This window comes from Sylvia atricapilla, chromosome 5 (genome assembly GCF_009819655.1).
Source record: "Sylvia atricapilla isolate bSylAtr1 chromosome 5, bSylAtr1.pri, whole genome shotgun sequence".
Taxonomy (NCBI): Eukaryota; Metazoa; Chordata; class Aves; order Passeriformes; family Sylviidae; genus Sylvia; species Sylvia atricapilla.
The window spans coordinates 59,755,182-59,781,704 of NC_089144.1; the positions used below are offsets into that span (position 1 = coordinate 59,755,182).

At 39.4% G+C, this 26,523-nt stretch overlaps 1 protein-coding gene across 1 annotated transcript; it reads right to left on the reverse strand.

Moving 5' to 3' along the window:
* Positions 1-1,191: 1,191 nt before the first annotated feature.
* Positions 1,192-26,319, reverse strand: ARFGAP3 (ADP ribosylation factor GTPase activating protein 3). The gene is made up of 16 exons (XM_066319673.1): positions 26,134-26,319; positions 20,412-20,530; positions 19,856-19,928; positions 17,283-17,414; positions 15,705-15,791; positions 14,798-14,879; positions 14,457-14,513; positions 13,342-13,388; positions 12,112-12,257; positions 9,907-10,032; positions 9,343-9,465; positions 6,745-6,882; positions 5,981-6,104; positions 4,969-5,059; positions 2,784-2,905; positions 1,192-2,119 (listed from the first exon to the last, which is right to left on the reverse strand). Exons 1-16 carry the CDS (start codon positions 26,200-26,202, stop codon positions 2,102-2,104), a joined length of 1,554 nt encoding a protein of 517 aa, XP_066175770.1. The 5' UTR covers positions 26,203-26,319; the 3' UTR covers positions 1,192-2,101.
* Positions 26,320-26,523: the final 204 nt, after the last annotated feature.

Sequence of the window (26,523 nt, forward strand, 5' to 3'; positions counted from 1 at the left end):
GTACAGGAGACAGAATTAAACCTCATTCTGATGTTTCAACATTTTTTAGCTCTTTCAACTTAACCATCAAAAATAAACTCCCTGAAATATAAAGTATTAAATAACCCTCTTTCTCCCCCCTTATATGCAGTGTCCTTACAGGATTTTAAGAGGAAGCTTAACTTCCATGGTTCACAGTTGCTGCTGCTGTTTTTGGGGAAGGGATAATGTGGAATGGTAGGAAGAGGGAATTAAGTGAAGAAGAGCTGCAACAAAACACAGCTGATCAATGCCAAGTCTCCCTTAGAAGCTTGTCACAAAAGCACTTACATACATATATATAGATAGATAGATAGATAGATATGTATTTGTATTTTTCCATCTAGAAGTGGTTTGCAACAATGCATAAAACCAGAACACAATTACTACGGTGTAGCTGATGTCACAAATTGTTACAAATGAGGAACCATGAGAGGGACAGAACCACACCTCCTTACCCTCCCCTGCCCTAACTGAAGCATCTGCATCCATCCTCGGGTGTCTGAATATGCAGCCCAGACACTGGAGGAGCATCTCTTCTGCAAGTCTGGATGCTGTTTGTGTATCACAACTCCAAAAAGCTGATCTTAATCACTACTTATTTGTAATAAATTCATGTGTACACTCAAATGAAGAATGTTTTAAAAGCTAAACACTGCTACCTGTAATTAGGGAAAACCAAATCATGCCCTGAGCATTGCATTTTTTTGTTACATTATCAAAATCATCTCTATAGGGTGGGATAGGAGGTAGGAAAGCAAATATTTTATAGCAAAGCTGTACCATTAGGCAGAACAAATGCTCATCTTGGAACTCCCTTAAAAAAGAGAGGTAATTTTTTGATGAATAAATTTAACCAATAAATCTAAACCCAACAGCCACAAGAACACATTATCAGAAGTGGGAATTAGATATGAGGCAGGTAGAAATTAAATCCCAAATACAGCTACTCTGTTAACTGTATTTAACACAGTATTCCATTTCAGTAGCTTATTTTCTACTCTGATTTGTTTAGATCTCTAAATCACTACAGCAATTTAATGAGAAAGCAAGTCTGACTACCTGAAACTAAAGGCTAATTTTACCAGACCACTGTACAGACAAAATACAAAATACAGTGTTTAGAAAACTGGATACTGATGACCACGCATAGAAATTAAATTAGAAACTGAGTTTGTATCAATTGTTTTTATTAGATATCAGCAGTTTACAAATTTGAATTAAGAAAATTACAGAACAGAATTAACTTGAATTCATTCTTGGTTGTAAAGTTTTTTTCTTTAAGGTCATAATAATTTTTATGCAGGATGTCATCAGCAATAAATTCTAGACTGTCTAAAACACAGCCCCACTATTTCCTTATTCAATAACTGATAATTTATCAAAAATCTAAGATTGTGCTAAACATTCTAACAAGTATTTAATTAACTATTCTATTAGGCCCTTAGTATATTTCAAGTTTTTATTTTTAATTTTTACACAACACAGAATTTTTAAAAGCACTTAAGGATTCTATATTGCATTTTTTTTTGTAACTTTCAAAACTAAGAATAAATAGACTGTTCCAACAACAAGGTGAAATCCACTATTCAGCATTACCACATTTTGACTTTTCCACACTTCACATCTAAGCACAGAACCTTCTACCTGGAATACTGTTTTAAACCACTAATTCTCCACCATTTTAATGCACATCAATTTATGACTTCAAGAGCTTTTACTTCCTGGCAAGCACAGGTTTAATTTAAACGCATATTTTGCTACAGTCTACTAAGCACCACCACCTCCTTTCTCCTTCCTGCCTCTCAGACAGAGCCAGTAATGAAATAGAGCTCCCAGCTTATCTAACAATAAGGTTGTTAAGAAATAAAGACTGGAAAGAAAGAAAAGAGAAAAAAAATATGCAATGTAACAAGTTGCTGCAAGATTTCTGCTCTGTTAAGATGAAACAGCACTAAGACAAGGCTGAGTCAGAAATCTGCACTAAGAAACAGGTAAAAACATCATCAGTCTTAAGGCAACCTTCATTTGAATCAGCAGTGATTACTTGTGTGCCTGAAGAGGAATCCTTCTTTAGCTTCACTTAGGAACCGTACCGATCCTAAAAAAGCAAAAACAAATAACAAATCAGGTATTAGTGGGTCTTCCAGGGAAATAAATCAGTTTTACTTCCATTTGTGCAATAAACAGGAGCTGAATTCTTCAAGACTTTCAGAAAATTGACCAGTGCTTCCAAGAACTGGTTTAAGGAGTTTAAGGCTGAATTCCAGGATAATCAGCCTGATTTTCAAACACCTGAGAGCTCCCAATGACTTCAAACAGGAATTGCCAAGTGACTGGAGCAAAAAACATGCTGGGCACTGAGGCCGAGATGGCTTATTTCATGCAAAAACATGGATCAAAGGTCAGTTAAAGAGCCAACACAAGAGTTGATCTGGATGATCACAGCAGATCCCTTCCAACCAAACGATTCCACTCTGAGTTAGGAACTGTGATGAGTTAAAAAACAGAGCAACAACAAATAACTTTCATGATGGGATTTTTTATTGTAATTGTAAGAAAAAAGATATCCTAATGAATGTGAGCTAGCAGGAATAGATTTATTTCACAAATTGTAAAGATGTACCATGTACTTGGAGACATCCATAGGGCTCAAAACCAAATTCTTTTCTCCCTAAAGATAATTCAGGGGCAGGGTCCATGGTACTAAATCCTTATAGGAAGACTTCAGCTGATGGTTAATAGACTGTGACATTTTTACTCACCTGTATAGATGTCATGACTCCATTAGCAAGGACAGAAAGTTTTCCAGCCACAGATTTCACTCCTTGTTTAAACTGAGCTATATCAGGAGCTGAAGGCAGGACATTGGTAATATTGTAGCTTCCTAAAAGGAGAACACACACATGGAGGAAGCAGAATTTTATATTAAAATCAACCTTTTTTTTTTTTTCTTCCTGAAGTAGAATGTTTTACTAGGAGCACTAGACAGAGATCTCAATGTCTCAAATCCATCTTCCTTTGGATTGTTTTCAGGTTTTCATAATTCCACCCAAGAGTGTCATCCTCTACACTCTGTATTCCCAGCTAAGCAATTCACGTTTGGATAGTAGATGACTTATTCTGTACTTCCAGTCTGTGACAATGTTGTTTTGTATCCTCAACAGCTGTTATCCTATCTATGCAGATATAATATATAACATCCGTAGTATATATTTTATATAATTATATACACCTCAGACAGCCGCATTTCTGAGCTGTAATTTGGACTTCCTTACAATCTGTTCCACTCATCAAAAGCTTCAGGAATTTTGTTACTAAAATCAATCACAGAAATAGAATCTGCAGATATAAATAATCTGAGAAGCTCTAACCACTTCTCAGCCACAAGAATTCCCTCGTCATTTGCTGGTTAAGTTTGGTTGGTCTAAAACAGTTCTTGCAAACAAGGCAGGAAAGCAACTCCTTTTCTTGTGGTTTCCTTCCAAATCAGCACCTCCAAGTCAGCCACTTGACTTTCACAAGCAAAAGCTTTGAAATAATGCAAAAAGGCTTTACCTTGCAGCCCCCTCTTCGGTTAAAAACCTCCCTACAGCATTCTGTACAAAAGGAAGGATCACCACACAGTTCCACCTGGACACCTCATCAATGCTCACAAAAACCACCTTAGATGCAAAGGATGCCTTATCCTGGCAAGGAGTCTGGAACTACAGTGGTGTTTTTGTTGACAGTGTCCTGATGATGTTTTTTTTTTTTATGGAACTAATGATAAGACATTAATTCCACACCAGACAAACTGTCAGTGCAGCAGCATTTCTCCAGGAAGGACCACCCCTCAGTTTTTGGGGTGAGTGGTGCAGCAGAGACATGCAGGAAAGGAAGTTTCTGTACCTTTGATATAGTGTGAATTTATGACAAGTGGCTAAAGCAACTTACTGTGATTTCTGCTTGATATCCTTTTCCTTTCTTATTTTTTTTTCACATTTCAAATTCCTAAATCCCAGTTGTAGTTAAGCAACCAGTAAACAGGAGTTATTTCTCTGCTAGTCAGCATATTCAAACTTGCTTTCAGGGGATCAAAACTAAACAGTCACGTGTTTTGAGGTTTTTCCCTCCTACTTTTCCAAAGTAAAATCAGATGCTGCACAATGTTTGTTTTTCCAGCCTATCTGAATAATTTCACAGACTTCAAGTTCTTCAGTAACTCTTCTTTTTTCAATTTCCTCAAAAGTTAAGGAATTAAACTCAACTGATTAAGCCTATAGAAGGTTCCAGTATTTGCCACCTTTTCCACTGCACATTATTGCACAATTCAAGAAGTGTTGGAAAGAAAACATGAGACATTTTCAATACCCTAAGGGGCTTCTTTTCACTCAATCTAATCTTTCTCCCTTTCTGGTTTGTTGAACTACACTCTCCAGTGTGAGGTGTTCCAACAAATCTTTCAAACAGACAATCCAAGTGAAGGTCTTCCTAAATAATTTTACAAGGCCAGAGGTAGAAGCAAATACCCACTGAATGGATATGTCATGCAACAGATTATATGGGAACTTCAAGTCCACTAAGATTTTATTTAATGATTTTTCCTAGATCCAGTATTACTACGACAGCTAATGAGCTACTTACTTACGTAACTGATCAAAAAACTACCTTAGAGTCCATTTAGGTGTTACCTCATTGGAAAATATTGGTTTTCCTTTCATAAATGTTATTTACTAAACAGTCTGTTATTTGCAACACAGCCCCCCAGTATAAAATACTGAACTTACAGAATCAAAAATAGAGAACTTGAAATTTAAGGGGTTTATCTTTAAGCGATGAATACACCTGCCATGGCTGTTTGAGCTACTAGCATTTGGCTTGCAGAACAGAGTGATGGTTGTGATTAGAAGCAGAGTCAGGGCCTGCCTTCCCCACATGCTCCAGTTTCTCACTCTGTTTGGTATGTACCTGTTGGTTGTTTTCTCTGGTCTTCAAACAAGTCAGCTGAACTTATGGATGTGCTTCCAGAAAGCCTTTCTAGCCGAGCCCTTGCTTCATACTGGAAAAGAATTGAGAATAAAAAGGATTTTATCAACTTGCTGCCACTTTTTGAGGTCAGATAATCTGAGAGACTACAGACATTTAGAACTGAAGTGGACCACACTGGAATTTGTGCCCATTTCAGTTCTCACATCACTTACTCTGAGTTTGCCACCACCTCATTTCTGAGTTACCCAAGAGCGACATTTATCATTGCAACCCCAAGGGCCCCACTTGCTGTTAGTTATCTTACAATTGCTGAAAAACTATGCAACCATAAAAAACAACAACTGAAAAATGTGAAATGGAGGGGAAAGAACTGCAGTTAACATCCTGCTGACCCTTCCAATCACATGACACTTTTAAGTCAACTTTTCCCAAGTTCTCTGCAAACTGTAATTATATTTTTAATCAGTATTTAGACTGTTAGTTGTTCATTAAAAATCTGGATCCTGCCCCAAAATGCAGCATGATACTGATCTCTTTTTTCTAGGCTGATTCAACTCCATGCAATTCACCAAAAAATTTATTTACTTGGTTAGCTTTACAACATTAATGACTTTTCATGTAACAAATACACAGCAGGAAGATGTTTCCAGCAGTGGTTTGTTGGCATCAGTTTGGGTATTTAGAATAAATTAAGCCTGATTCTATCAAGAATCAGAAGTGCTGAATCATAGTCTGCCACTTCTATCAGGGAAGAACAATGATGGCGGTACGGTCCTATGTGCAACTCCCAATTCCTTAAAATTAAATTCCAAATGATCAGAAATTTGTACATTTCTATCAAACAAATAATCAAAGGGACATAATTCTATAAGCTCACTAATTCTACAGATTTTAACTATTTATTGCCTTCTCTCTTACTCACAAGAATACCACTGTTATAGTCAAAGAATATTTTAACATTTAAAAGCACTTATCACTGTTTCCTACTTACATCAGCCTGATCTTGCCTCCCAAAGTACATGTCTGATGAAATGGCTTTGACATTGCCGAATTTTTTCTGCGCCTCGTCCGTGTCTGCAGAAGGTTCATATTCAGGCTTACGCCGAGAGGCAGGCCTGGAAGGAAAATAAACTGCATCAGGGAGAGAAACCTCACTCACATCGTGGCAGAATGAAAGGAAAAAAACAAGAAGCACTGAAGTGCTCAAACTGTATTGTAGAGGTAAATGAAAACTATGATTTAAAGTAGAAAGAAGAGAGGCAGAAAACACCAACCAAGATAAAAATACCGTTTTCGTAGAGAAAAGTTATATTTTATCATCACAATCAGATCTGTTGTTTGTGTCTCCAGTACCTTCATTCTCAGAACTGAGCACCCCAATTTTTCATTTGTTAACAAGGTTTCCTTTGATTCATCACACAATAAACAAAGCAGGTATGTGCTCAGAACAGGGCAAATATCTGAGGTTTTTCCCCACATCTCTGGTCCACTTCCTCTTTTGCTGAAAGTGTTTGGGAATTATGTCCAGTACATGCACTGAACAGCTCTGAGCACAACAGACAGAGCTTAAATAAAATGTAAAGAAGAAATTCAGCTTACAAAAAAAATTTAGTCAGGAGATCCCTTGACTGCTGATGGAAGTTCTGGCCAAATTCTCCTACAGACTGAAGAAAATACCACTACTATGACCAGGACTCAAATCAAATTAAAACCTGGGCTTTCTGGACAAAAATCAGTTTGGTTTTCTTGGTATACCTGTCTGAAAATCCTGTGCTTTTTGAAGTTAACAATATGTCAAAGTCTTTGCTATTATTTTCTTTCTTCCAAAAAGGATCTGAATTGTCATCCCATTTAGAGAAAGAGCTGCTCCTTAAATCTGAAGAATCATAGTACCTAGAATAAAAGAAAGAAAAACTTATTGAAAAGTCATAACTTTGTTTTTTATTGAAAAGCGTGAATATATTTATTTGTTGTGAGATAATGACTGCTATAAGTATTCACTAGCAAGTATGTTTTCAAATTACAGCTGTCAGTGAGTAATCTGGATTTCACAATACTGTTTTAGAAGCTTTGTACAGTTGAATCCATTGGCTCAGAACAGGCAGAAAATTATTTCTGCTTTTATATTTTTTTAATCCAAATATTAAGAATTTGTGAGTTTTGGAGCACATTTTATTAAAATAAATCCTAAAAATGTATTTCTTGAAAGTGAGTCTGAGTTTAATAAGGCAATCTTCTCTTGCACATCAAAACCACAAGGAAAATACAAAATAAAGGAAAGGGAAAAAAATGAGGCATGAATGCCAATTCCGGTACATGACTTGATATTTTCTCCTTTTGATTATCTATACATATCTCATCATATGTGGAAAGTATTTGAAAAAAGAAAATACAGCACCAAAACCTATTAAATGTGCCAAAGATCAAGATTTTGTGCTTGAAGAAATTTACCTTATGTTTGGCTATGACCAGGATGGGGAGAAAGATGATGAAAACCACAGGGGGAGAGGAGAATGGACATTCAGTAGAACAAGATAGGATATTAAAGTCTGCACCTGCATTTTGCGAAAAATACTCTTAAAAAAAAGAAAGTTCTCCATGTTTGCACTATGAATGGTCAGGCCACTCGTTTTTGCAGTTTATTAGAAATGTGACACCTGCAGCAGCAAAGTCTCAGCACTGATCTGGAATGAACTTCTACAAAAAGCAGGAGCTTCTTTCCTGACAGACAAAAAGAAACCACAGCCATCTTCTAAATTCCATAATAACAAACAATCAAGGTGCTTTTACGGATTTGAAGCTTTCCAGTCTCACAATGGTCAGCAAAACCATGGCATTGGGTAGAGGCTACATGGGCTGATCTGAGTAAAGTGTTTGTTTTCTCTAAGCTTCCCTCTTAGATTTTTGTAGCTTTGCAAAATACTTCCTCAGTATTTGGGGTGGGGGAGAGAAAGAAAAAACACATTTAACAGAAAACAAAATTTTACATTGTGATGTTAATAAAGATTTTATTAACTGTAGCCAAAGCAAAATATTAAAACTCAGGATTTTCAGAGGCTTCAATTTTATGCCTAAACCTTGAGACCTTTAGCTTGCCTAAATCACTTACCAGCACTCTAAAATCCAGGATGATAATTTTGCTTTTGGGCATATACTAAGATGATGCTAAAGCTACTTTGCGTCTATTTCAAGTCACAGCTTGACATAAAGGATAATAATACTCTTAACAAGTCCAATTCTGACTGTTCTTTCTTTAAAGAGTGTACCAACTCCAATTAGATCCTTTCAGCTCAAACCAGAACAACAAGAGCAGGGACCAGCCAGGTTACAATTTATCCTCTAATCATTGAACCACAACACATAAAAAAGCCTCCTCCATAATATATCCTTTGCCTGCAGGTAGCCAATGAATAATTTGAGGGCAGTAACAGTTCTCAGGGAACAAACAAGGTGAGCACTGAAATGCTACCTTTTATTTTACAAGACGGCTGCCACTTTCCTGGGAACCACATTTTGTACTTCTGCTGCAGTGACTGCACTACAAAACAGTGACACAAAAGCCTCTGTGCTTTTATTTGCCTTTCTACAATTAGGTACAATTTCTCATGTTGCTGTGGCATGGATCCAATAAAGGCAGTTTATGAAAGCAACACCTGTTTGTGTCTCTCAGTCCAGAAACAGCTGGTTCATTGTAATGAGTACCTGTAAGATTTTTTTTCTTCTCCCAAGAGCAGTATTTTATAGTGTGCATTGCAGTCATCCTCTGATAACAAATGTTTCAATTATTTTTCACTTACATTTTATGTTTTACATTTTACATACAAGTCTCTTGAAACAGGACTGCAGACAAAACACACCCAGCACAAATACCTCAAAAAGATTGAAGTTTTTGCATTTGGCATACAGAGAATGATGCAACTGTAGTACATCTAATATCAGACTTCAATGCTTGTTTAATTTGAAGTTGAAGGCAACAGCACAAGAAAGAAAGAAAAAAGGAATGAACCCAAGTCATTCTGACAAAAAATTCACTGGATTTGGAATACAGCAAATTAAAGTTTATATGGCAACTATCTGTGCAAGCAGAGACTAGACTCTGGACAAGATGAAATCTACAAACACATAGTTCAGACCACTTTCCCAACAAAGCCACCTCTCCTCCTTCACAAATCTATCTGTCACTGAGGCAAAGTCAACTTTTCCACAGCTCTTCTGGTTCAGATGTCCCCTGAAAACACGCTGGGTGTGTACACAGGTTCAAACTTCATCTCAGCTTTCAAAAATACTGTCCATATTATTATGGAACTTGCATATACTTCTGGGCCCATCCAAAACCAAAAGCTTACAGAATACCTTGAGCTAGAAGAGAAGTAAGAGTCTTCCACATCATCCATGTACTTCTTCTTTGGCTTTGCAATTGTAGGTGTTTCCTGCTCTATTGTCTGCATATCTGAGGCCACTGAGTGAGAAATGCCACTGGGGACAGGAAGAAAACAAGCATGTAAAGAGATGACAAAATCCATACCCCCAAAGAAAAAAAAATATAAATCAAAGCCCAAATCTAGTTTCTGAAGCTTGCTGAGAAAGCCCAAGCTATACAAACATTTAAGGAAAGAGGAATTAAAATAAAGGAAACCCTCAGAAAACTGTTGTTCTCTCAAGCAGAGACAGGACTTCTGAACACAAAGCCCATTCTGACAGCTGGAAAATACAAATTAGGTTGACATCTGTCTGGCAGGTCAGAACTTAAATCTATCAGAAGCTTCCCCTTGGCACAGAGAAGATATTTTGCTGATACTCTAATATGCTGATACTCATAATATGCTCTAGTCCATTTCTTCATTTCCAGAGTAAAATGAGGGATAAGTGCATAAATCCACAGAGTAATTCAAACAGAGTTTCCAGAATTTCCCATACCTCCTGTTGCTGCCCAATCCCATGCCAAGCCTCTCCAGTTCCGTTTTCTTCTTACCAGAGAGGTTTAAGGTTTCTTCTTTTGCTTTAATATCAAGATCTCTGTAGGCCAACCTTAAAGATGATACACTGGAAAAAAAAACAAGTTACCAGAGAAATGTCCAGTGCTACACTGAATAATCAGCCCAGGAATATCAGTAGAACAGTAACAAAATTTATTGCAGCACTGTATTTTCTAATGTCTTCCGTTAAGGGAAGCATCTGGGCCCAGCTAAGTCTCCATCCCTTACCTCTAAACCATCTTAATATTTTCCAGTCACACCAGTGCAGCAGAAAGTGAGATTTTTCATCTTGATTACAGAATTGCACAAATACTGCTTAAATGTAATTTGTCAGGTCAAAAGGGATACATCTTTTATTGATTTTAATGAGTGACTCAACAATATTTTAATTTGTAGGTCTCAACTGGCATGAAGTACAAATGAACTATTAGAAGAAAGGCAAATGAGATTTAGGATGCTGCTGGTAGACCGGCTGCAAAGCAGAAAGGAATAACTGATAACATCCACCCAGTACTTTAAGCAGCAAGATTACCAGCCCTAGTGTCAGGAAATCTATTATTAACATCAAAATCTTATTTGCTGTTGATTAAAACAAATGGGAATACTGATAAAGTTTTTAGAAGTAATTTGAGCTATCTATTGTTGTCAGTGCACAGCCAAAGATAAGGAAATTGTGTACAAATTTAAAATCACATTTAAAGTTTCAACTCTCAAAGCTCTTCCTCCTTCTAAACTACAAAAGAATCACTTCCACTCCTGCCACATAACAAAGTCATATTGAATTAATTTAGTAAAGCCTATTACTCAAGCTTTTAAAATTAAAACCACCACACAATTAGTTGGAAGCAAATGCAGCTTTAGCACAGTTCACCCTTCCTTTCATTTTGGTAACTGCTGCCACCTACAGTTAAAATTCCCAAATTTTTATCTCAGGGAAATAAAGTTCTCTTGCCTCCACTGGGACTGGATCCATAAACTCAGTGTATGTGCATTGCTTGTGCTCACAAGCATTTTTAGAGGGTTTTGGCTACTGCAGAAAAGTTGCAGAACTTTATTAAAAGTTGGCTTGGGTCTTTAGATTTATACATTTCTGACCCAAAACCCAAGACACTACTTGGGACCTTCTTCCCAACTAAATTATACAATCAAAGACAATATTGATAAAGAATAATAATACATTAATCCTTTTTTGATTATTTAGTTGTTACTTCAGAGTCTCTCCAGTGGTAGTTTTTGGCAATCACCAAGAACCATGAAGTTGTGGTTAAAACACTTCAAATGATCCTTTTATGACTGACATTCTTAATGCAACCAAAACATTCATTTCTGCAAGAACAACATCAAAGTGAGCAAAAGGGATGAGGAGGAGATTATAGACCCAAGACCTTGGTACCATGAGCAAAAAGTGAGCCTGTAATTATGTAATAATTCACAAAACTTCTTAAAAGGTTACAGGAAGGATTCTCTAGCACCTGACAGGATGTTAAGCTCTGGAACAGTAGAAGTGTACACAAACCAACTATTTAGTAGACTAATTTTGATGAGAACCAATGAAATATTAAAACCCAAAAGCCCATAGCAGAAGAATGTGGAAGGAATCAAGAACAGTATCCACTGAGCTTGGGGCTGAGTATTTATTAATTAAGGATGAGCAATAGACTCAAGGTCTCAGACAGAATTATTCAAAGGGTTTTGGTGAAAATAGAAGCAGTTCCAGTATAAATCAGCTGAAAACTTCATCAGGCAATTCAAGACAGACTTAAACTTCCTCTGCTCTTACCCAGAAAGTTAAGCTGAATCTCTTAGAAAGACTGTTTTCAATAGTATTGAGTTGACTACACCAAATCAAAATAAACTAGTTAATTAGCATGAGATAAAAAAAATTCAAGAGCCAAGAGTCTTCTTAATACTTAATTTTCTACAGTAACTCATCAACTGTATAAACAGATTTTAACAGAAAAAAAAATAAATGTACTGGGGGAATTACTGCTTGGCTCATCTTAACCATGTCTGTTTGGGCTTTTTTTTTTTCAAGAACTCAAGTTTTATTGGCATACGCTAACCTATGGCACTATTTAAAATGCTGTCAATTAGCTCATTGAATTAGGCTTCATGGTTTACTATTGTGTAATTAATTCATACTTACAGTGGCTCTTCCTTCTCAGTTTTCTTAGTACTGTGAAGATCCTCTTGTTCCTTCATTTTATCTACAGCTTGTGCTTGTTTTTCAATCTCACTAAAGCTTTGGCAGCTCACTTTTTGGGCTCCCAAACCACCTTTTTTGGCACCAAGCTGGGATTATTGAAAAACAAAAAACCAAAAGCACAATATCATAATGGAGACAATCACCTCAGCTGACTCAACAGCCAGATGTGAAAACAACAGCAAACACTACATCCTGTCTGGGAGCAGTCCTTGCTGACATCAAGGACAATTTGGAGCAGAGAAAATACTTCTTTCCATATTTTGGACTTCAAAATTCTGCTTCTGCTAATTGTTCTTACAAATTTAGTTAGCTTTGCAGTGAAGTCCTATAGAAAAATGGAAATATTTGGGTTCTAATTGTTCAGAGATTGGCAGGCTCAAATAAATATAACACACAGAACAACTCTGGTTTCTTTTGTTGTATAGGAATAATATAATAAATTTTGTTGCAATGGAACCATTATCAGATTTATAAAATCCTTAATACTGCAAATATGGATACAATGGTGCTGACTCAGATGGTGACACAGCCCTCACACTGCTGCTCTCAGTCTCCTCGGTGTTTAATTCCTCACCTGCAACACTGCAGCAACAATAAAAGTGACAGTGCATTTATCTTCACCTTCTACTGCTTTAAAGCCTTCATGTAAAAGCTCCAGGCCATGCACACACAGATCTCAAACTGCACCTGCAACTGTCAACCCTGTTCTGTTGTTCTCACTGGAAGGGAACAGATCTGCACAAACCACTCAGAATAAAAAGTTCCTCATGGATGTTAGGGTCTTCTAGTGGGAGCACACAATCATAGGATTTAATCTAAATTATCTGCTCCAATAAACCTTCAAAGTCTGTCCTGCAGTGGCCCAGATGTAAAAGGAGTGGCTCCCTGTAACAAGCTGTCACCCTGATAGCCCACAATTCAGCTGGCATTAGGGTGACTATTAGGGCTGTTTCTCAAGTTGCAACACATTAAAAACTTTGAGCTGTTTTCCTGTGCCTTGAACCATCATTTTGCAACACTAAACTCTCTTCCTGCCTTTTTACAGAGACCAGATGCTGAGAAAGTGCTCTGACCCCATGCAGAAGCAAGTCTGTAAACCAATCTTTAAACTATCTTGAAATAAATGACCTATAATACAGTTAAAAATACTCATTGTTTACATACACTTACCCCCTTCTTAGCTTGATTTGGCTTCTTTTTTATGAAGGTGGTGTTCTCTGCAAGGATTAAATGTACATTGGTTAACATACAATTTTTACTAATTCTAGAACTGCAGAAGAAAACTTCCGTAACATCAACCTCAAAACAGTTTTTGCTATTTATTTTCATGTCTTTCTACACTAAGGGACTGAGATACTGAACTGAGCTACAGAACAGAGCTGTGAACGTCTCCAAGTAAACCTGGGAGCTACCTTTGACTGGGATATCTTGAAAATATGCAATAGGAATAAAATTACAGAATAAATAGAATAAAAATACAGTTGCCTGTTGCAGTCAACAGAACAGGAAAGCAGGACTTCTTCTTTTGAACCAGACTTGAGATCCATCTGACCTCACATCACTTCCAAGATGACTTTCTTCCTGTTTAGAAAGGCACTGGCTGTGTTCAAACCCACCAGTGACACACATAAAACTTCCAGCTCCTACTGGATGCCTGTGCACACAGCAAAACTGCTCTGAGCTGAAATTTGCGTGAAAGGGACATACACAGAACAGAGATTCTTTCCCTAAAGACAGAACTTGGGATGCCCAAACCAACCAAGAAAAGTACTTGTTTTGGGAGAACATGTTCAAGATACAAATGAGAAAAGCAGGAAGTGCATCCAGGAAACTTTTTTGTAGTCTCCAGTCTAAAATAACCAAACCCAAATAAAAACAGTGATGAAGACCATACCTGTCTAAAGTTTTGAAACTGGCCCAGACAGCACGTCTTTACTACCTCTGTGTGGCTCAGAATCAACACTTTGTTCTCAGAAACCTGGTCCTGCAGGACAAGCCTCAAAACGACAAATCACTGAGGTATTTTACTCTATTCTACTTCCATCAGCTTTTTTTTTCCCTTACTCACAGTATGATAAACTGCTCATTGTTAAGTGTAAGAGCCTGGTCATTGAAGGTAATTGCATTATCAACACAGGATTTTTCCAGTCCAAGTTTTTATGTTCAGATTTCTGAAAAGGGAGCAAAATCTATTTCCACACTCTTCCCAGGCAGACATTCTCTGTCCAAAGAGATATTTGGGGTCCCTACACCTGCTGCTCTCTTCTGCTTCTTGCACTCATTACCTAATGCAGGCTGTGGGGATGTGCTAAGGCCATCAACGCTTGGTCCATGTTCTGGTCCTAAAAGATAAAGAATAACAAGGGTAAGAATATCAGAGGGCCCTTTAGGATGCATGAAGTACCTCAACACATCTCACTGTACTCAGGATAGTGCCTGGCACAGACATCATAAAGTGGCATTTCCATCACAGCTTTCCCAGTCACTAAAAGAGCAGCAGGCACCCCAACTTCTTGTGTTATTAAGCATGGTTAGCTTATTTAACTATTAAAGCAGGGTAAAAAAATACTAAACTAAGACAGTATCAGGAAAGTGCAACTTATGATTAACAAAGAATCAGTCATACCTTCACAGGACTCTGGAATGTTTTCTGAAGTTTTCTGCTGGAGAGAAACTGGTTCTGGTAACATCCACTCTGTATCCTTTGCCTTGATAAAAAAACCCACAAAATCAAAAGTGCACAGAAAATACAATATAGCAAATAAACATGAGCACTTAGCTAAAGACTGCCTAAGTATCACTGGTTTATTAATATTGAATTCTTATGATTACAGCTTTTAGGATTAAAACCTGTACTCAGAAAGCCAGCTATTAAAAATTACAAGAAATGCTTACCTTTACTAAAAACAAGATGGTTTCAATCCACTCCTGAACACTTTTATTTCCCCTCTCAGGAATTTTGTTTACCATATGTTTACCATCAAAACCAACCATATGCACTTTAACTGTGCTTTAGATTTATTTATTGTATGCTGGATGATTTACTTACACAGAATCACCACAAGCTCTTGCACTTCCCATTCTCTACACACTTCATTTTTGATTGTGAGCAGTCCCCCCAACATTAATGGTGTGTCCTCCCACTCCCTTCAAACACATCCCCCTAAACAGGCAGGTTTGTGACCAGGTTACACTTTGCTGACTGAAAACCCAAGGTACAACACGGTACATTTACAATTAGAGCACTTCCAAGCAAGAAATTCTGACTCCAAGTGGAATTCTTATGTCTACAAAAAAATAAAAAATTTAATTCCACATTTAGCTACTATTTGGGTCATTTAAAATTATAATCTTAGAAAGTGGTTCACATCCAGGAAGATTTCTGAGGCTCACAGAAGGAAAAGCAGATAAATACTATCTCCCTTTTTCTCTATAAAGTTTTCTTTCAGGGTTTCACACCATAGATCACCATAGAGATCACAATCAACCAAAGTATTTAGAAAGGAAACAAGAATTAGAAAGGCAATTTGTACCTTGATAGAAACATGGGATGCAAAAAAATCTTCCTCCTCTTTGTTTTGAGTTGATGCTGGTGGCATTCCACACCCATCTGTCCACAGCTGAAATTAATGGACAGAACTTCACAGGTTAATGGTATGAATGTCTTTTTTTTCCAGTGCATTAATCTTAAAATGACTCTGTTTTCTTTTCAGGTTAAAAATGTATTGATTTTTTTTTCTTGTCCTTATTTTTTCCTTACAAATTTATCCAATGTTTAATAGATGACATTCCTTTTTTTATTAAATTTATAATAATGAATTTAATAAAAATTCAATAGTTTATTAAATTTCTTGTGGCCCTGGTGGACCAGCCAAGAGCTTTGTGCAAAGCCAGATCTCAGGGCTGGGGTCCCCAGAATACCAAAGGACTGCAGGACAGGACTCCAACCTTGCATTCCAAGATTACTCACAGGCAAATCTTTTCTCACAGCTCTTCCTACTCCATGCAGGAATAATGACCTCTGTCAAAGGATACTAAAGGTACAACAAGCTCACCTCACCATTCAACAATCAGCTCTATCAGTAAGTCAGAAAAGGAATTTTTTAACACGTGATAGGGGAAGGGATGGCTGGTACTAAATGCAATTCTCTGAATAATTTACTTCAGTAATTTATATAGCACATAATTACTTCAGTTTGCAGTGCACAGCTAAAATACTAAATATTTAGTGAATTTTTCAAATATCTAATATCAAACAATTGGATGGAATATGTAATGGAAGCAAGATAATCACAGTTCCTCAGACAGTCATTTGGGGAACTTGCCATGAACTTAGATACACACAGTATATTGTACTTCCTTGAACACATTTTACATCTTAAGCTGTTTACTAAGTGAAAAGAACTATTCTCTAAACTTAGTGACGTGAAGAATATTGTCCATAGCGTGAATAATTAAGAATGATCCATTAAATTTCATGCTGTTTGATGCACAGATAAGAGAAAAAAAAAATCAAAGCTTCTTGCTTTTAATTTCCACTCATCTGATCAACCTCAAATGAACCAGCCAAAAACTTCAACAACCTGAATTAAACAATCAAAATATGTTTTCTATGTATGAAGAAGAGAACTGTTGTTAAACTTAACACTTCAGAAATCAATTCTGGATACTTTGCTTAATTCCTGTCAGCAACCTAATAATGTTTTGACAGCTTGTGTGAACTGCCTCAGCATTTCTGAACAGCAGAAAAATTAGAACAGCAGGTTCTACACAACTTGCTAATTTCCAAAATATTATCTTTGTAGGGAAAAAAACCCAAAAAATACATTATTTACCGGTTCAAAACAAACCCCACTTAAATCACAGTCTGTAGTTAATTCCAATTACAATCTTTCATGCTGTACTCCTCTAAATATTCAAATATTCAGATAAGCAAAAATGAATCCACCCCGTGGTCCATGGAAAAATGGCCACATTATCTGAAGACTGATAATCTTGTGTATTACAAGAATTAGAAATTAGAAATGTGATTAGAAATTTAAAGTGACTTTAGAGGGAAAGAAGGTGCAGTTTTTCAGGAGCCTCCAGGGCTCAGGACACACACTACTCACATCAGTCCCATGCTTTCTCGTGGCCTGTGTTGCAAGAGACTTGATCTTCTCCTTGTAGAGCTGAGCAGCACGACTGTTGTACTTGGCATTGGTGTCATTGGTTGTGCACCCATGTTGGTCGAAAAAAGCTGACTGGGAAGTAGAACACAGAAAATGCTGTAAGGAAACAGGCTTAAAAGCTAATGACATTTGACACAAAAATATACTGCAGTGCAACAAACTACTCTGCTCCTCTGCCTAAATCTAATCTTTTAAATTATGGAGTCTAAGTAATCTGCAAAGCACAAAGGAAACTCCACTCTGGTGACTTCTTTACATATAAATAAAACAGAAAAAACCCCAATATATCACTGTTATGCCTAAAGAGCGTATACAAATGCAAGTTTCCATTACATACAAAAAACTCCTTGTTCTGAAATTAAGGTATTAAGTGGGAGGAAGAGGTAAAATTAAGGGCCAGTAGCTGTGCTCCAGCGGACATTCCTAATTTTAAAAAGACATTGCTTGGATTCATCTCTGTCAGGCTGGGGAGATCAATGTATGTTCAATAGTATCAAAAGGAGTGTACAAAAACGGTCCTCCTTCAAAAGAAAGGGGTGTTTATGCACACGTTTATGTGCCCAGATATCTTAATAGGCTTGTGTGTTTATATAAAATGAATAAATGAAGATAGTGCATTTCTGCATGTAAATATATCTACCTATTAACTCAGTACTCAGAAGGGCTTCTTAGAAACCCTAATTCCAATTACCATAGAGATTTGATCTGAAAGCACAAAGAACTAAGGACACTTTGGATTTTCTAGCTATCTGAAACACAGCAGGAAGCTCAGGACCACTGTTATCCAGGATTTGGCATCATCAGGCAATTACAGAACACAAATGATTGATGTTAATCTAGCAATGCTTCTAGCCAATAGTTAGCAAAACTAGAATTTGGTATTTAACTGGAACCAATAGGGAATGGCTTTTTAGTGCCATTAAAAGTGTTAATTTTACTTCAAATATCCAGACAATCTACCAATCTGTTTTTTCAAGTTTCGATTAATAATCTTCTAAGTAATCCAAACCAGAACATTGAGAATTTAAGGTATTTGGGGAGTTGCTGAGGGTATATTGCACCTCTTGATACAATGTATGATAGGAAACATTGACATCCAAGCAGGAAGTCAAAATCCCACAAAATTAAACAATTATGGTTTATTGTTATTCTTCTTCTAATAGGCTTTCTAAGATTAACTAAAGATTTTTTCAGACTTCGCCATCTTTTCTTTCCAACTGCCTCAAACCCTTTACATAGGAAAATTGATATAATTTAATCAAAGCTTTTAAGCATTTGCCTAAAAAAGAAACTATTCTTAACATGAAATCTCCCTCTTCTCATTAGTCAAAACTGTGATTTTCATGTACTAAGTGGCATAACTTGTCAGGACATTGATACAAACTTGATGAGGAGATTCATACAACAGCAGTACTAACATGGAAAGGAATAACAGCAAGGACAGGAAGAAGAAAAAGAGGGAGAAGACACCATGTAACTGCTCATATCTGTAAGCCTGAGATAGTGACTTGCTGCATGCCAAATTCAAAGAAAAATATTTGACTGGAAAATACAAAAGTGGGAGATAAGTAACAATGACCCTGAACTCAGCAATTTTTTTTGTATATAAATAGGAAAAAAATTATAAAAACCCTAAAGACTTAAGAAAAGATGGCTAAAACTGTCAAGGAAAAGATCACGGAAAGCAAGCTTTGGTGAAGCTTCTTAAAGAAAAAATATTGAGAACCAAGCACAGATGAAAAAATATAAGGGATAAGCATTCAGGGCATTAGAACAAAAGTGCTTTTGGAAGGTGCATGTTTCCACATTGGGTGGGCCAGCCTAAGGAAGCACTCAGTCATTTATGGAAAAAGCTGTGAAAAGTTTGCCCAAAAAGCTTACAAAATAAAACAAAAAGGGAAACTGAGAACAAGACAGCTGTCAACAGAACTTCAATTTACAAACACGTTTTGTAAGTACATAAAAAATCAAGTTGAAAGTAACAGTCACTATGAATTGGCCCAAACCAGGACACTGCTAGTCCCCCTCCAACAATGCAGCAAGTCTTATCTTCAGTGATAACTCAGGTGAAATCAGATCTTGACTCCAGGGTGACTTTTGGCAGTTCCATGGGTTTTGGCACGTTTTTTCATAAGGCATGGAAGGAATGATGTTCATAGGAAGGGTCCATAAGCTTGCTTTACAAGCCATCTTTGAGCAGCTGTCCAAATCAGACATGTACTGACAAGGAACCTGATTTGGCCTTTTTAGTGATTTTCATCACTGACTTCTAAAAAATAAAACCCACCATTTTCAAACTATACCCAAATGGAGAAGTTGCAAGAATGGAGGATGAGAGGATCCCAAGGAATTCTTAAAAAATGCAGGGGGGATGCGGAGAGACAGGGACTGTAACAAAGAAAAAGGACTGAAAAAAACAAAAATAATCCCAGGAAGAGAAGCAGTAAGGACAGACAATATTTTCCACGCCTACCAAGCTTCAATGTGCAAAGCAAACACTTGGGAGTACGTACAGCATTCGCATTTCCTCCAACCTGCATGCATCTCAGCTGGAACCAAGACCAATTGGAATCCAGTTCCGTAGACCTAGACAAAAAGAAACATCTTTAGTGTTACCACCATTTAAAGCCATTTAAAATCACTGTTTCTGGGTTTTTTCAAGTGCTTCTCTCTCTCTTTTCTTTTTTTTTGTAATCTGTAGTTATTTATCAGACCCCAAAAGCCCCTGAGTCAGGAGCTGGGACACTCACCTGGAACAGGACAAGCTCAGAGTGCAGATTTATTGCACCAGCTGACTGCCTGAGCACTACCCAGGTACTAGCACCAGAGAATAGATTGGCTTGGATCGGCAGAACTCAGGTGCCACCACGATGAGCTGCTTCAGGGAGCAAAGCTGCCAAAATGAATACAACTCCCAAGAAGCTACCAGATACAGCAAAGCCAACAGCAACACTAAGAAGGTTTGAATCAGAAGCTGAAGGAAGAATGGATTTTCCTCTCTGAGCAGGTCTGTGAACAAACTAAACTATTTAAGGATGAATTTTACTGTCCAAGCAGACCAATACTCACCGAATGAAACTCAAGTGAACGCCAAGGGACCGATGGGTCCCTGAGCAATCGATACAGAGAAACACTCCATAGGTGATGCTTGCCCAGCTGGGGTTCTTTGCTCCACAGTCAAAACACACCTGAAAGCAAAAAAAGCATCAGTAACGGGACTTGAGCATAACCAGGCCTTAGAGTTGTATTACAGGTCAGTGTAACACCCCTGCAGTGATCCAACTTTGTTAACTCATTCTTACGGCGTTTGTGGACATGACTACTCCGTATATCCTAATTTTAGACACCTAAAGAGGAGTTACACAATCTGCCCACACAACTACAGCCTCCCCATTTCCAAAAATAACCACTGTACACAGGTTGAGAAATCAGGTCAGAGAACCCACATCAGCCTAGTTCAAACACACGTTTAACACAGTGCTTCCAGAACTGCTGGAATAGGAAAGTGATTAAGAAATATTTCCCCAAGGGCAGACTCCCCTCATGTTGCACCTGTGAGTCCCCAGAAAGTTATCAGCAGGACTAATGACATCATTATCTACTTTCCCATATTGAAACCTTGACCTTCATGGCAAGCCATGGCAATCCAGCTGTGTGAAGAAGGCCTCTGAGCACTGCTGATCTGGGCAGCCTCTGCAGATATTTGCATGATTCATCACACACCAATTGCCACATCAGCCTTTCCACTGTCAGTGCCACGCTGGTTAAAAAGCAACCAGTGCCACAATTACTGCGTGGACAAACCCAGGAATTTCCTACCCTCTGCCACCACGTTGGACTCTAACATCCAGCCAAAACAGCAAGAGCTGTATCTCTGTGTGTCTCATACACCGTGTACGTCAGCAGACCATGACTTTCAAGTCCTTTTGCAGCTATCCTGAGTTTTGTGCTTCTTTGACCAAGGAAAGCACAGAAAAATTATCTGATACAAATCAATTATCAAATGCAAGGAACACAACAACTTTAAACAGCTATTCTGAGTTACTGCCATGTGTACGCATCTATTCCTGTATGACAGGACTTTATCTGATCAATGCTTTTTCAGAGGTATCTCCAAAGGCTGCAGAGAAGTATTTTTACAGTAAAAGCATCCACCCAGTCACACCTAATAAGAAATAACTCCACAGAGAGAGAAGCTTTTACACACAAATTGACAGCATTCCAACTTGCAACTTTATCCTTTAACTTCCTCCTATATTAAGGAGGTTGCATGCATCAGATAGGAATGGAAGTTCTAGCTATATGCAGCTATAAAAAAGTTTATTCCAAGCCAGGTGGGGACATATGGAACATCAAAAACAGGCCACAGAGCTTCCAGCACCTCCTTGCCAAGCTGAACAACAAAATAAAAATAAAATTAAGGAGACTTCTTGCCAGAAACTCCTTCTGTAAAGCTGGAGAGAGATTTTTGTCTCTATCTTTTTGCACACACACAGTCAAACAAGCCCTGAGTCTGGGCTCAAGTCATGTCACCCATCATCCATCCAAATTAAGTACATGCCCAGGAGCAGTTTGAGGCTAAACTCCTCCATTTAATGTGGGTCTATTTAGCTTGGGCAGTCCAAATTCATCAGGCACAAACACAGTTCACCAGCAGACCCAGCATTAACTCTTCCAACAACTGAACACTTTAAGGGTGAGCTTCAGTTAGGTAATGATGGGTACACACAGAAATCATGGAGATCGCAGCTCCTGCAGGTGCCAAGTCCTGTCTTTCCCTGTCAACAAGGACCTAATACTTTTTAATGCTATTTACATATCCCACTCCTGTATGTGGAAATGGGGCATTCACTGGCATATAGCAGAAATGAAAGCAACACAGGATGGGTGACAACAGGAGGGGTTAGAGGGAGTCCCTGAAACAAGCTCAGGGGGAAGAATGGCCCAGAGAAGCTGAGGGAAACAGAAGAATGAGTAAGGCTTCATGCATGCCATATTCTAAGAAAACACACAGCCCAAGTAGTCAGAACTTGGTCTTTTTTTCCCGAATTCTTTGAAGCAGCTCCTTAAAAAACATGAGACTCGTCTTCATTTTAAACTGACTATTTTCAGGCTTTTTCTTAAAGGCCAAAGAAGGATGAATGGGGACAACAAAAAAGGAGAAGACTCTGCTTGAAACCAAAGCTAACAGAACAACCCTGGTGTCACTTTGGATACAGGAGGGCAAAGCTGACTTACAGCTGGAAGTCTTGTGGAAATTCCCTAGAGTACAAATGGAAATGAGAATCTTGAGTGGGTGGTTAAAAAAAACACTCATTTTTTTAAAGTTCCGTCATAAACATACCTGAAGATTCTCCTCCTTTCCCTTTCCTTTCATCCAATTATGAGCACTCTGTCATTTCAACATCCTAAAGTCAATTGCATCACCTTGGAGCTGGCTGCCACAGCTCAGTATCTTCACTCACACAGGAGTCCTCACCAGACACCTGTGGAGATTATTCACAGGCATAAAAATGTACTTTTCTGAACTGAAAAAAAGGACTGAGATGCAAGCGGGAACATCCAATTTTCTCCTGAAAGCAAAGAAGGAACTGCTATTTCCATCAATGTTATGCAACAGAAACAGATGCATGTTTCATTAACATTTAGACTAATTTTGCTCAGTTTTCTCAATTTTTAAAGTACTTCCCACCACATAAATTTTAAGAAGAATCAGGGGGAAGAAAATAAAATCTATTTCAGAGCCACCCTATGAAATTGTTTCCATTTTAAAAACAGACAAATTGTATTTTCTGTACAGATTTAGGTGCAACTAAAATATCGATTAAAAATAAATTTGAAGGATATGCTTAAATAATCCAGTGCTTTCAAAATACACTTGCATGCTTTTTGTTTATTTTGTGTTGAAACACTTCACAGTGTAGATTCAATAAGAGTCACTTTGGGAAAAACCAACCAAAGACCTAACTGAGATGTTTGCACAAGAGGAAACACAGAGATTTGGGAATAATCCACAGCAAGCAGTCAATAAATCATAAAACATCCACCTTGCGCAAAAACACCTACATTAATAAATAAATAAATTAAATATTGACACGGGCTGTGGACATGCAGTAATAAATAGCTGACAGAAATGCTATTTTTGGCCCAAGCAGAAGATGTGAGTGGGTTCAGCAAGAGCACTGACCCCTAAGGTCAGGGTTACCCAGAGACTTTCAGCCTCTACATTCTGAACCTTTCCAGGAACAGATCCACAGGGCAGATCCACAGCTTGCTGTTCCCAGGCTGTGGATCCAGCTGCCAGAACACTAAACCAGCTGGAGCTCAGGAGGCAGTGCCACACTCAGCCAAGGTGATCTAAACCCAAGCAGTTCCTCTTAGTCACCAGCCACTGTCCCCAGATACGCTTTCCTTCTTCTCTTGTATCAGCACCGATAATCCCAGCTGCTGATCCCGCCGGGAAGTGGCTCTGCACAGGCACATGGACTCAGAGCAAAGGTAAGGCCAACTCACAGCACAGCCACCTGGCCAGGAATGCCAACACAAGGGAGGAACTGCAGTGCTGCCCACGGGAAGGCAAAAGGACTTGAAGTGCCATCACCTCAAAGTGACTTAAGGGACACAAGATAGTAGAGTCCATCCCGGGGCAAAACCAACACAGACACAAACCACACCCAAACTCAACTACTGACAAACCACCAGCACAACATGTAAGCTAGGAGTCCAAGCAGAGACAGGAACGCCATCATCAACCAAAGAAAAAAACCAGGTGGAAAAGAATGAAAAAACAAATCAGAGGAACAGATCTATGACAGAATAAAAGAGACTTTCAGCACAGCCTGAGTGTGCAAGTCTTGGAAAGGGTTGAGCTGTAGAGCTCAAACACTCAAGTTAACAATATCAAGTAGCTTAATGACTATGAACATTTTTATGAGCACAAAATACATCCTATTTATTAACTGCAACGTTTGTTAAGTCATCAGGATCACCAGTCTGCTATCATCAGGCAGCTCTACATTATGTAACACTCAAAGACACTGAGAACTCAAACCTTCATAATAAAGGCAGCTAACAGGAAATTACAGACGCTAATTTCAAGACAATTATTCAAACATCACTTTCAACACATTATCACCCACAAGTTAAACTGCACGTTTATTTAAATGAGAATTCTTTTCCTAAGTTCATGTGCACTAAGAACTACTGCAGAGCACCCCAAGCAGTGTAAATGCACATGCCTGCCTAGAGCAGGCAGTTCTTCCCTAACTCTACCAATAAACTCCACAGTTAAAGCAAATTACTAAACTTTTAATCCAGAACCCTTTTGAATATTTGCACTTCCCCATGTCTTTCTCCCCCAAGAAAAAAAAAAACAAAAAACCTTACAAATGAAAGAGGCAGACAGACTGCTTAAGAAGAACACAACAGCGAAGAAACAAACAGAAAAGAAACAAATACGAGAGGAGAAACTGACGGAAGAAACAACTTCAGCAGAACGGTCAGACTGACGGGCATGGGAGAGTAGTGAGACCTAAGCTGCTGTTTCCCATTTTTCCCTCTCTGCTTTCTTAGGTCAAGCAGACCGGGCATTGTTATCGACTGCTCTCTGCCCGAGCCGCCTCTTTGCCACTGGCCCACGGCGAGTGGCAGCACGCATTGTGCTAATATTGCTGCGTCAACACTGAATTTCTGTCTGCCATCTGACGTGGGGAGACAGATACACCTGAGTACCCACAGGTACCACATCCACCTGATTAAATCTACAGAGTAACAAGGAGTCCGGCACAGGGGAACTGCTCGAGGCACTCCGTGCTTGCCAGGCACGGGCAGTACTTTCTAATTCTCCTCTGATCCCAATACAGAAAACGCATCACCATGGCCCTAAACTACTCAATTTTCAGGCAGAGTGCCAGTGAATTTCAGGATTTTTCTTAATAAACTTTTCCTTAAGAAACTTTTTACTCCATTGCAAAGGCAAGTTTTAAGAATACTTTTGTTAGAAACGGAGTGTTCACCTCTGAGTTCTGCCTTGAGAAAGCAGACCTGTACAGTCCTAATGAATTGCGTTCAAAGAGTGGAAGTCAGTTTTGGATCAGAGACAGACATCCGGATTCCTATTCCCAGAAAACAAACCCAACGTGTTTCTTCCTAACGCTAATCCGAAGTTTCCTGGTGGGTGTATATTTCACGTATTTTCCTAGCGAACATGGCAAAGCCAACACAAACAAGCAGCACAGAGCAGCTGAAGGCACTTGTGCCGCGTCACCTGTCCGGAGCCACCTTCCCCAGCCCACACCTCCACAGGCAATGGACACTACAGGAACACCTTCACACCACGGGACAACCCACCTGAGCACGGGACAAGCCCGACAAGATTAAAAAACAATAAGCTTTTATCACCGCATAAGTGGCTCTGCCACTTCGTTGGATAATAAAAACAGGAGGGGAAAGGAAAAAAAAAAAAAAAAAAAAAAAAAAAAAAGGAAAACCACACTCAACACTACAGCTGGCTGGAACTCGTTTTTATGCTCAGCGGAGCTGACCCTCGCAGCGGAGCTGAGGCACCTCCCTCCCCAAGGGCTCACCCCTTCGGGATGCGGGATGCCAGGGCCGGGGGGCAGGCAGGGCAGCGCTCCCCCGCTCTCGGGACGGCCACCCCGGGGAGCCGCCGGGCCTTTCCGTGCCGTCCCGGGCGGGCCGTGCCGGGCTGCGGGCCCCGCGCCTCCCCCGCCCCGCCGCCTGTGCGACGTGTCACCGCGGCGGAGCGCTGCCCGCCGGCCCGGCCCCTTACCTTGTTGGTGGGCACGGAGCGCAGCCGCTTGAAGATGGCGGCGATGTCCTGCTTGCTGGGCTCGCACATAGCGCCGGGGGAGCCGGCGGGGCCGCCGCGGGAGCCGCGAGGGAGAAGGGCCGGAGCCGCCGGGGCCGCCCGCGCCGCCGCTCCCGGGACGCTCCGCCCGCCGCCGCCCGGCCGGCCCAGCGCCCGGCGCCCAGGGGCGGCGCGGCCCCGCCCGGTTGCCGCGGAGACGGGAGCGGAGCGAGGCGGCCGCGGGGTGCTGGCGGTGGTGGGAAAGCCGCGCCCACCGCCTCAGCCCTGCGCGGAGCCACAGGAGCGCTCGGCTGGGAAAGAGCTGGGAGCTGAGAGCCCAGCCCCTGAGCGCCGCGTCAGCCGCGCCGTGCC